Source organism: Euphorbia lathyris, chromosome 7 (assembly GCF_963576675.1).
Source record: "Euphorbia lathyris chromosome 7, ddEupLath1.1, whole genome shotgun sequence".
NCBI lineage: Eukaryota > Viridiplantae > Streptophyta > Magnoliopsida > Malpighiales > Euphorbiaceae > Euphorbia > Euphorbia lathyris.
In genome coordinates, this window is record NC_088916.1 from 23438669 (window position 1) to 23451433 (window position 12765).

Sequence of the window (12765 nt, forward strand, 5' to 3'; positions counted from 1 at the left end):
GTTTTCTTGTGTTATTAACGTTATTGTGTTTTTTTTGCATTTGTCTTCATTTTTTCGTGTTTTCACGTTTAGTTTTTCGGGTTTTCCCTTTTTCACGTTTTCTTTTTTCACGTTTTTTATTTTTACATTTTGTTACTTTTTCATCTTATTCACGTTTTTTTCATGTTTTTGTGTTTTTTACATTTTCGTGTTTTGTTTGTATTTTTCGTCTTTTCATGTTTATCGCGTTTTTCATGTATTGTCACGTTTTTTTGTTTTAGCATTTTCCGCAATTTCGTGTTTTTCGTATTTTTTTAAGTTTTCGTATTTTTTGTATTTTTTACATTTTTGTATGTTTCGTGTTTTATTACTTTTTCGCATTTTTCATATTTTGTGATTTTTCAAGTGTTTGCTTTTTTTTGCGTTTTATCATTTTTCGCGTTTTCGTATTTTTCATGTTTTTGTATATTTCGTGTTTTGTCACTTTTTCGCGTTGTTCATGTTTTGTGATTTCAAGTGTTTGTTTTTTTTGCGTTTTTGCGTTTTTCGTGTTTGTTCACATTTTCATGTTTTGACGGGGGTTTTTTCATATTCTCGTGTTTTGTAATATTTTTATATTGTTCATGTTTTTTCGTATTTCATATTTTTCGTATTTTTACATTTTTTAACGTTTTTCCCATTTTTTCTAAATGCGTGTGTTTTTGGGAAAATGTTTTACCATTTTGAAAATGGTAAAACATTTTCCCATATTTCTTACTTCATTTTCCATTGACTTACCACTTATTTTCCTTTGACTTATTTTCCTGCCCAAACAAACACTGGAAAATTGGAAAAATATTTTCCTGCAGAATATTTTCCCCCAAACAAACGGGGCCTTAATGTTTTCGTGGTTTTCGCTTTTTTTTTTCAAGTTTTTGTATTTTTCACGTTTTCGTGTTTTTCCATTATTTTTCATGTTTTTAACATTTTTTTACGTTTTTGTGTTTTCGCAATTTTTTCACTTTTTGTGTTTTTCACGTTTTTTAATGTTCGTTTTTTCGCGTATTTACACATCTTCGTGTTTTTAAGATTTTTTTACGTTTTTTGCGTTTTTTTCACGTTTTCCTGTTTCCACATTTTTTCGTGTTTTCCATATTTTTCATGTTTTCCCGTTTTTCGAATTTTCATGATTTTTTTTGTACATTTTGTTTCTGTTTCTGTGTTTTTATAGTTTGTTATATGTATCCATGTTTTACTATTTTTCGTGTTTTCACAGTTTTGTACGTTTTTTTTTTGCATTTTAGTGTTTTGCATATTTTTTTTTTGTTTTTTTGCATTTTTTTTTGTGTTAATCTGTTTATGGCCCTGTTTGGGAATTAGATGTTAGCTGTTAGCTGATTACATTAGTTGTTAGCTGTTAGATGATTACATTAGTTGATTTGACTAGCTGTTTGTGTAGACCTGTTTGGTAAAAAATGGCTGATTGATAATAGCGGTTTGTGCAAAAAGACGAATAAGGGCATTTCTTTTTTTAATACATAAAATAATTAGGGTTAAAGAAGTCCATTAATTTTAATATTGCAAAACGCTAATTGAAAAAGCTCCTAAAAGGAGGTTTTTCTAAATTAGCGTTTTCATCCCAAAACTCTCTCCCAAACCTCTCTCCACCAAACACTCCAATCTGCGGTTTCAGTGGTCAAACTGCTAAAGTTGGTCAAAACCGCTCTTTTTATCCCAAAACGCTCTTTACCAAACATGGTCTATATATTTTTCTCGTTTTCACCCTTTTCCACATTTATTTAGTTTTATTTTTTGTTTCCACATTTTAATGTTTTTTTTTCTGTGTTTTCATATTTTTTTTGTTTTTCGTATTTTTTACCATTTTTCATATTTCCTCTGAACTAATATATATTTGAATAATTTATTGTCCTAACTAAAAAGTTATACTTGAAGGTAAGGATGTTCTTTTTAGTTGTGAAACTAGTTATTCTAACTTATTTCATTCTTTTAACCAAACATAGGAATAATTATTCCAAAAGAATAGTTATTTTATTCTCTCCTAAGGAATAACTATCCTAAGGAATAACTATTTTATTCTATTCCATTTCGTGAACCAAACGAGACCTAAAGACATGTCTGTTTCATGGAATAGAGGACGAATAAAATAGTTATCCCTAGGGAATCTTTATTTCACCATTTGGCTTATTGTTTTTTCATGGAATAGTTATTCTATGGAATTTATATTTCAGAATTGGTGGAATAAGAATTACTTAACTTAAGTTAGGAATAGCTATTTCACAACTAATATTTTCTTTAATTCCAAAATTACCCCCTCTCATATTTATTGATCATTTGTTTCAAATTTCATGTGAAAAACGGTAAAATAAATACGAAAAACGGTAAAAACAGAAAAATGTGAGAATGGTAAAAACGTGAAAAATGGTACAAACATGAAAAAGTGAGGTAATAATTAAAAGGGTTAATTACAAATAACTACCATGTGGTTTGACAATTTGTAGACCTTTACCTATGGTATTTTTTTTTTTTTTGCAAACGCAACCCTTTGGTTTGCAAAATTTTGCATTTGAGTTCACTTTCTCAGACTTTGGTCGATAACGACTTCGAAATGAAAATTTTCAAGAGTTAAATGATATTTTAAGCAACTTTAATTCTTCAACTTTTTAGGTTTGAGTTTATTTAGGTGGTGTTTTTTATGAGAGAGAAAGATAATGTTTAGAGAGAGAAAACTCTAGAAATGATGATTTTGAAAATTAAGAATATGGTTCCATAGTAAATATGATACTAAACAAGTTTAATTCTTGAAAATTTTCATTTTGAGATCGTTATCGGCCAAATTTGGCAATGTAAAAAAATCATGTAAAATTTTGCAACACAATGTTGTGTTTGAAAAAAAAGTACTACAGGTACCGGTCTGCAAATCGACCAAACCACAGGATAGTTATTTATAATTAACCCTAATTAAAATTCACATTTCACGTTTTTCCGCTTTTTTTTGCATTTTACGTATTTTTACTATTTTGACACTTATTTTTGTTTTTTCGAGTTTAATCGTTTTCGTGTTTTCATATTTTTCTGTTTTTACCTCATAGAAAATATCAAACCCAAAGTTACTCTTCCCTTCTTCAAGATCAATACTCCCACCAGAATATAAGTGAAGTTATGTCTAGGGCGCATTTTGTTAAATACATATAGATCACCCTTTCCAACACGAGATTCTCCAATATTACCACACAAAAAATCAACCTCCCCACTGTCATAACATACTAAAACTCCTTCCACTAATAAAAGAATTCAAATTCTCATTTATAATCTCATTACCCACAAACTCAAAATGAGAATTTAAATCATCAGTAACAACACAAACTTCCAACTTCTCACTAGTAATTTGATTACCCATAACTTCAACATGAGAAATTGAAAAATTAGGATTTACCTCTTTAAGTGTGCAACAGAGGAAAGATTAGTGATGATTCGTTAAGAGGCATCATTGGATCTTCTTCTCTATTTGGTTGTCTGAAGAATCGCTCACAATCTCTTCTCATCTCTTGTATGAAACTTTTCACTTCTTGTCAGAGGCTACTAATTTCTCTATCAAAAAACTCCATGGATGTTCTTTAAATGTGCTGGAATCAAGTGCTCGAAAAAGTCCCGGGTTCGAAAACGATTAAGGCTCTGATACCATCTGATGTAGATCAGATATGTTATAATAGTTTTAGTGATACAGATTGAAAGCGATAAATGAAGGTTTTAATCGTAAACCAACAAAGAGGTTCTTCTCTAGCTAAACTAGAAGGAGTGAATCCCAATAACAAGGTATAAACCTTAAGTTCTCAAAGAGAAATGATGTTTGATTGATAAAAGTTGTTACATCCTTACAAAATGAGGGTTTAAATACCTCTTACTAATAATAATAAAAGATAAGGACTACCCCTACTAGGGTTCCGATAAGGCTATCCATTAAAGGGTAAAATGGGTGATACGCCCCGACAATCAGTACAATGGTACAGGTACGGATTGTCAGGGTTGTTGGTGAATTACTTCGAGAGGAAGTAAACATAGAGATCCGCCCAAGGTAGATGTTGATACGCCTCTTGGCGTACTCCTAGATCCGCCCCGCTTGTATGTCCTGGGGATCCGCCCTCTTAGGTACAACCTCCGTGGGTCTGATGTTTGAGGATCCGCCAAAGCGCGCGTAATCAGTGATCCCAGTTAGGATGTCCGCATCATTCTCTCATTCTTTAAAATACCTCGGCACTGATCCGCCCTGATTGGACTCCAAAGTACCATCCGGCTTCCATGGGCTAAGGTCACGGATGTTGAATGCTGGTGAGATTTACCAAGCCAATTCGGCAGTGCTATATGACAGGCATTGGCATTGACCTTTTTAGTGATCTTATATGGCCCGTATTTCCTAGGCCGAAGCTTGCTACTTGGGGCGTTGGCGAGTCTCTCTTTGCCCAAATATACCATAACCTCATCCCCAACTTCAAACTGTAGGTCCCTGCGGTGCTCATCCGCCTTAGCCTTTAATTTCTGGTTTCTCTCCTCAAGAGTCTCTCTTACCTCTTGGTGCATCTGTACGTAATCCTTGGCCAGCTGGTTGGCAGTCACGTTTCCTTTAGGAAGATGGGCTATATCAAGGACGTGATTCGGGGTCTTTGTATATACCACCTCAAATGGGGATCTTCCGATCCCCGAATGTACAGAGCCGTTGTAGGCGAACTCAGCTTGGGCTAAAACCACATCCCACATCCTGGGTTTATCCTTACATTTGCTACGCAGTAGGTTTCCCAAAGTTCTATTGACCACCTCGGTCTGTCCGTCGGTTTGAGGGTGGGCGGTGGTACTAAACTTCAGAGACGTATCAAACAGAGCCCACAACGTCCGCCAGAAGTGACTGAGGAACTTCGTATCACGATCTGAGACAATGCTCTTAGGTACGCCATGTAGCCTGACAATCTCTTTGAAGAATAGCTTAGCAGTCGCTGAGGCATCATTAGTCTTGCGACATGGTATGAAGTGGGCCATCTTCGAAAACCGATCAACCACGACAAAGATGGAATCCATGCCTCTCTGAGTCCTGGGTAACCCTAGGACGAAGTCCATGGACAGATCCTCCCATATGGTCTCTGGCACCGGCAAAGGTAACTGCAATCCGGTATTTGTAGTACGTCCCTTGGCGGTCTGGCAAATGTAGCATCGTTCTACTAAGTAGGCAATATCTCTCCTCATCTTAGGCCAGAAATAACGGGAACTCACTGCTTCATATGTCTTGTCTTGCCCAAAATGTCCTCCAAGGGATCCGCCATGTAGATCACGAATAACCTTCTCGCGGATGGAAGTGCAGGGTAGACAAAATTGGTTGCCCCTCATGAGATACTCATCCATCAGGTGATACGCCCCATCCCCATGCTGGTGTTGACACTTCTCCCAGATACTGCCAAAGTCAGGATCCGCCAAGTATTCTCCTCTGATGTGTTCAAAACAATCGGTCTCCAGGTTGACTGTTTTTATTAGTGACACCCTTCGACTCAAGGCGTCCGCCACCTTGTTCTGTTTTCCAGCCTTATGGATAAGCTTATAGGGGAACTTATCTATGAAGGCGGACCACCGGGCATGCATGGAGCTTCGAAATTGCTTCTGACTTCCCAGGTACTTGAGAGCTTGGTGGTCAGTGTAGAGGATGAATTCTTTCCCCACCAAGTAATGTTCCCACACTTTCAATGCCCTCACTACAGCATAAAACTCTTGATCATACGTGGCCCACTTTTTCCGTGCCTCACAGAGCTTCTCACTAAAATATGCATCAAGACTCCACCAATCCCCACTCCACTGGCATCACACTCAACTTCGAACAGTTTATCAAAATTGGGATACGCCAGCACTGGCGCTGTACTCAGCTTTTCCTTGATCAGGGCGAAGCTCTTCTCTTGGGCATCCGCCCACTCGAACCCCCTTCCCTTCTTCAAACATTCTGTCAACGGGGACACTATGGCACTGAAGTTCTTAATGAATCGGCGATAAAATGTTGCTAGACCATGAAAACTTCTGATATCCCCCACATTCCTCGGAGTGGGCCATTCCCGGATGGCTCTTACCTTCTCCCCATCAACTTGGACCCCATCGCCACTAATCACGAACCCAAGGAAAACCAGGCTCTCCATGACGAAGTCACACTTCTTAGTGTTGGCGTATAACTGGTGTTTCCTTAACAGGTTAAACACTACCTGTAAATGCTCCACATGTTCCACCAAGGTCTCGCTATGAATCATGATGTCATCAAAATACACAACTACAAATTTTCCAATCACCGGGCAAAGCACTTGATTCATCAGCCTCATAAATGTACTGGGGGCATTAGTCATCCCGAATGGCATTACTAACCACTCATACAATCCATCTCTAGTCTTGAAAGCCGTCTTCCACTCATCCCCAGATCGAATTCGTATCTGATGATAGCCACTCCTGAGATCAATCTTGGAGAAAACTCGGGATCCGCCAAGTTGGTCTAGTATATCATCCAACCTTGGAATAGGGAATTTATACTTGATAGTGATCTTGTGAATAGCCCTGCTGTCCACACACATCCGCCAAGATCCATCCTTCTTGGGCGTAAGTAGGGCTGGGACGGCGCATGAACTCATACTTTCCCTAACGTATCCCATTTCAATGAGCTCTTCCACTTTCTGCCTCATGATGTCATTTTCCTTTGGACTCATTCGATAATGGGGAAGGCTTGGCAAACTAGCCCCGGGCACAAGATCAATATGATGCTGGATGTCCCTCAAAGGTGGTAACCCACTCGGCAGTTCGTCAGGGAACAGATCTTGATATTCGCCAAGTAGGCGGGTCACTTCATTCGGCATCTCCTTTTCGCCCCTTCGGGCGGATTCGTGATTCGCCTTAACCATTACTACATACACCATCTGGCTCTCTTCACATTCGCTGACAAACGATTTGTGTGTAGGACAGACTACCAAGGTAGACTTCTCGTCGGCCTTTGGCTCTCTCATCATTGGCGTAAGTACGAACTTTACCCCATTCTTCACAAATCTGTAAGTGTTCTCTCTTCCTGCGTGGGTGGCATCGTTATCAAACTGCCAGGGTCGGCCCAACAATAGGTGGCAGGCATCCATATCGACCACATCATAACAGACTTCATCACTGTAATCACCAATCGCAATAGGTACCCTGCATCTCTGGGTCACCCTAAGTTCACCCACGTTTTTGATCCAGCCCACCCTATAGGGGTCGGGATGCGCCTCCGCCAACAACACGAATTTCTGAACGGCGCTGTTGCTCACAATGTTCTCTTGGCTCCCACTATCTATTATCACATTGCATCGCCCACCTTTCACAAGACAGCGGGTCCTGAATAGGCGGTGCCTCTGATCTCCCTCTACCCGGCTGGAGACTAACAAACGCCGTACCACATGAATGGCGTATCTCTCTTCATCCGCCTCATCATCATCCTCTCCCAAGGGTTCACAAAATACTTCATCCCCTTCATCATAGTCATCTTCATACCTCTCCACCATGTTGGCGCTTCTCCTCCTAGGACATTCGTTGGATCTATGGCCTGGCTCATTGCACCGAAAACATTTAAAAGGCGCTGGCCTCGCATACGGATTGTTGCTCTTAGGTGGTATAGGTGCTTCCTTGTATGGCCTAGTATCTCCGACAGATCCCCTTCCCACACTGTTAACCTTGGCCCCACTGGCACTCGCCACCTGCTTGCCTTTGTCATAAGACTTCGCGTTATCTCTTCCTCCAGGCGTATACTCAGTAGTGGCGGATCTCCTGGATCTTCCGGTTAGTTGAGACTCAGCCTTGAGGGCTAAATTCCTGGCATCTTGTACCCGAACCACCATCTGTGTGCCAATACGATCCTGGATGTTGTATCTCAACCCTTCTAGATACCTAGAGGTCTTTTGGCTTTCAGTTTCAGACAAGTTGGCTCTCGCCGAAAGCCTCAAGAACTCTGAAGTATACTCATGGACACTTCGGGTCCCTTGAGAGCATCCTCTGTAGGAGCTGTAAATATACTGCTCATAATCCGGCGGTAAGAACCGCTCCCTCAACATCGCCTTCATCCGTAGCCAAGATCTAATCGGATCTCTGCCCCCTCTTCTTCTTTCTTCCCTCATTTGATCCCACCAAACTGATGCGCCACCCTTCAGGCGATACGCCACCAGCCTTACTTTCCTCTCATCAGGAATCCCAGCATACTCAAAGAAACGTTCCACTTCCGATAACCAGTCTAAGAATCCCTCTATATCCAGTTCGCCTCCAAAAGACGGTAAGTCTATTTTTAGCTTAAAGGCATCATCTCTATCAAAGTTTCCTAGACCTGGGTATACTCTAGCAACATCCACACGTCTGTTGTCAACAGGCCCAACATCCCTCATAGTTCTAACGGTATTATCATCCCCAATACCCTCAAAGTCATCACTATCATTATCCGCATTATGCACAAAGATATAGTTGGGTCTTCTTACCTCAGGATCCCTAGGACCCATTTGTGGAAGCTGCGGTTCAGGGACTCCTTCCTTTCTCTGGGTTGATCCTCCCGCGGTTGGTCGGATTATAGCCAGAACCTCCAGTTTGAAGTTTTCTAGGGAGGTGGCTAGCTCCAGGAACCGTTGGTCGGTTTGCCTCTACCGCTCATGGCTGGCTTGGATCTGCTCCGCGAGGTGCTCCTTCAGCTCCTCATATCTCCGGTCACTGGTTTCCATGGAATCTTGCGGTTGTCGGGGTTGAACCATTGCCAAAAGAAGTTTCGGGTCAGGAAACGATCGGCTCTGATACCAACTGATACAGATTGAAAGCGATAAATGGAAGTTTTAATCGTAAACCAATAAAGAGGTTCTTCTCTAGCTAAACTAGAAGGAGTGAATCCCAATAACAAGGTATAAACCTTAAGTTCTCAAAGAGAAATGATGTTTGATTGATAAAAGTTGTTACATCCTTACAAAATGAGGGTTTAAATACCTCTTACTAATAATAATAAAAGACAAGGACTACCCCTACTAGGGTTCCGATAAGGCTATCCATAAAAGGGTAAAATGGGTGATACGCCCCGACAATCAGTACAATGGTACAGGTACGGATTGTCAGGGTTGTTGGTGAATTACTTCGGGAGGAAGTAAACCTAGAGATCCGCCCAGGGTAGATGTTGATATGCCTCCTGGCGTACTCCTAGATCCGCCCCGCTTGTATGTCCTGGGGATCCGCCCTCTTAGGTACAACCTCCGTGGGTCTGATGTTTGAGGATCCGCCAAAGCGCGCGTGATCAGTGATCCCAGTTAGGATGTCCGCATCATTTAATCGCAAATTAACAAAGAGATTCTCAAGCTAAACTTGAAAAAGTAGCGAAACTCCAAAATTCACAAACTAAGAATTAGAAATCCCCGGGTTAATAAAGAGATGAACCTTGAACTCTAAAACATAAATTGCATTTTTTTATTGATAAAAATTCATACTAACTTAACAAGAAACAACAAATTTAAACATGAACTAAGAAGATAAGAAAAATGTTGACCACATCACATATCATCACTAAGGCCAGTATAAAAAAGACAAGTAAACATCTCCATCTCATTCTTCTCCATAACCACACCAATCTCAACTCCACCATTCCCATCTTTAGTCTCAGCCATAGAAACAATATTTGATCCACTCTTATCTATGGATACAATTTCCACTTTCTCTGGTTTTCCCCATCCAAAATCTGTTCCATACATCCCAAATTGAGGTGATCCAGCTACTCCAATTTCTTCAATTGCACCTTCACTCTCAATAATCTTCAGACCACCCAATTGCTCTTCCATTTCTTTCACTATATCCATCCCTACTTTCTTCAATTCCTTTATCTTCTCGCTAAGCTTCTCTGCAACAAACCCAATTCCATTCTCTCCTATTATGGATTCTGCTTCTGCCAATGTACAATACCCTCTAGTACAGTTCCCAAAATAGTTATTCGACAATGGAGGCTCCAATCGAGCTCTGCAATTCGCTGGAAATGTAAAAGCTACCTTTCTTTTCCTCTCAATCTTTTTTGCTTTCCCAATTGACACCACAATATAAGCATATGAAACAACAAATGTTGATAATTGTATTTCCTTTGCATCTTGAGAGAAACAAGAACGAACCTTATGCTTGAGTTTGTCTATCTCTTCACGAGATAACTCGAAAGTCGATCGAACTAAGTTTGTGGAATCTCTTGTGACTCGCATTAGCTTTAAGCTTTTAGGGCTTGAATCTAAACCTGGAAATTTAGCTTCAGACCAGGTCTTCAAATAAATCATATCAAGTCCAATCGGATCATGAATTGTCCGATCAAATACCGGACTGAGCTCAACCGGTAAAACCCCTTCTTTATTGCATATATAACCCCATGATTTCATAAACATGGCTACACTTTTTCCATCGGAGACCCCGTGGTGTGAAGAGATACCGATTGAAAAACCTTGATTAGGGAAGAAGGTAATTTGAATGGCCGTGATTGCAGCTTTTGAGTCGGAAACAGATAGGTCAGGGACATAAGGATGTAATTCAGCCGCTTCCCTAATTTGATTTTGACAAAGATGGTTAAAATCGGAGTTAGACTCTCCAAATAGGAGTGAGATTCCATCATTTGGAGAGTAGAGAATGAAGGGTTTGGGAGCATCTTCAGGCCATGTGATGTTGCCTGCAAGAGGAAGATAGTGGACTAGGGTAAGGGAGAGGGAGTGTTTAAGTTTAGGAAGTATCACCGAGTTGAAACAGGTACGAGTTGACTCATCTTGGCTGAGTTTGTAGAAAAATATTCGCTGGGTAGGGAAGTATTTCAGTAATAAGATATCAAAATAGGTGAGAGGGAGAGACAACTCGGTAGCAGAATCGTCATTTGGAGTAACTTGAGAAACCTCAACTATCTTCACTGATGGAACTTTTTCCATGGGATTATAGTGATAATGCTAATGCTAATGCTAATGCTAATGGAGGTTGGACACAGTGATATTTATATATCCATTTTTCACACTTTTAGTACTCGTTTTGTTATTTGCTGTTAAAATTTACTGTTGGAAAATTTACGAACTTATTTGATAATTATTTGACTATAATATTAGAGTTTACAAACAAATTTGTTGATCAACGGATTTAATTGATGTTTGAAATGTCAAATGTGATGATTCAATATCTAACGAATCAAATAATAGTAAACCAGTTTGTTTAAAATTTGTGTTAATTGCGAGTAAAATTGATTTTATTTAGAAATGTTAATTGTGAAATTATATAATTTTGGCTTAATACATTATTTGTCTTTTGAACTTGTTCAAAAAGTTTGATTGGTTTACTGAACTTTCAAAATGTCCTGATAGCTAGCCCCTTCAACTTGCATAAAATGTCCAGTTAGCTCCCTGAACTTGCACAAAATGTAATCAATCGCTTACTCGGTTGCAAAAATAAAAGAAAAGAAAATTACATGCGGAAGATGTATTGCACGGGTCTTAAAAAAAGTAAAACGACCAAGATCGGGGTATGCGGTTCTAATATTAGAGATGACAATTTTCATAGTTGAGCAAGTAATAACTTCTTTTTTAGTCTTTTTTGAATTATGTAACAACTTGCATAAAATGCGTGGAATATATCTTCCGTATTTAACTTATTTTTTTTCAACCGAGTGATCAATTGATTACATTTTACACAAGTTCAGAGGTTTAACTAAACATTTTAGGCAAAAAGCATATTTAAGCCCCTGAACTTTACTTGTTTTAAGGATCAAGCCCTGATCAATTATTTTTCCATATTGAACCCCTGATCATTGATTTTATTATGGATTTGGCCCTTATTTAACTTTTCTGTCGAGTTTGGACTGCATACATCGTTAGAGCGATTCGGCTTGTTGACATGGACAAATAAAAAAAAAGATTTCTTTGACTAGGAGAGGTAAAAAATTAAAAATTAAAACGAAACTATAGAAATTAATTTTCAGTATATTCTTCCAAACTCGATTTTCTTCTTTCTCATTTTGTGATTTTCAACATTAGAATTGCCAAATCGATCTTCTCATCTCCTAAACTCGACAAAAAAGTTAAATAAGGGCCAAATCCATAACAAAATCAATGATCAGGGGTTCAATATGGAAAAATAATTGATCAGAGGCTTGATCCTTAAAACAGGTAAAGTTCAGGGGCTTAAATATGCTTTTTGCCAACATTTTATATAAGTTGATGAGGCTATTGGAATACTTTGAAAATTCAGGGCCAATTAAACTTTTTGGATAAGTTGAGGGGGAAAATGATGTATTAAGTCTGCAATTTTATATGCTTGGGGTCAATCTGTAATTATTAAAAAATAATAGCAAATTTGGATTTTATTCCTGATTTTTTGTTTTCTGACATTACCTTATATGCATGATTTTAGCAGTAATACTTACCTTATATTATGGTGTCCGTTAGAAACAAGTAATATGGTAGGTGTCATATTAGCCTTTATCCTATTGGTCATTTTCACTTTTTATCATGTTCCCTGTGCAGTCCTTTTGCATGAAAATTGTTTTGTCATCTTCACCTTTTATCCTATAATGTTTTCATTTAGATAGTCTTATATGTATGGTTGTAAATCAGCCAAGTGGTTTGGTGTTCAACTCAATAAAAGCTCGATTGTATTCGATTATAAATGAGTTAAGTTTGAGCATAATAAAGCTTGGTGAGAAAGCTTACGAGCAGACTTGATTATAGGTTTATGAATACACTTATGAACAAGTTCGATTATAATGTTTGACTGTAATTTTAATAATAA

General features: G+C 38.6%; 1 protein-coding gene across 1 annotated transcript; it reads right to left on the reverse strand.

The window, feature by feature from the left end:
* Positions 1-9420: 9420 nt before the first annotated feature.
* LOC136235034 (phenolic glucoside malonyltransferase 1-like) lies at positions 9421-10959 on the reverse strand. The gene has a single exon (XM_066024542.1). The coding sequence runs from the start codon at positions 10917-10919 to the stop codon at positions 9525-9527; it is 1395 nt and encodes a 464-aa protein (XP_065880614.1). The 5' UTR covers positions 10920-10959; the 3' UTR covers positions 9421-9524.
* Between the last annotated feature and the right edge of the window lie 1806 nt (positions 10960-12765).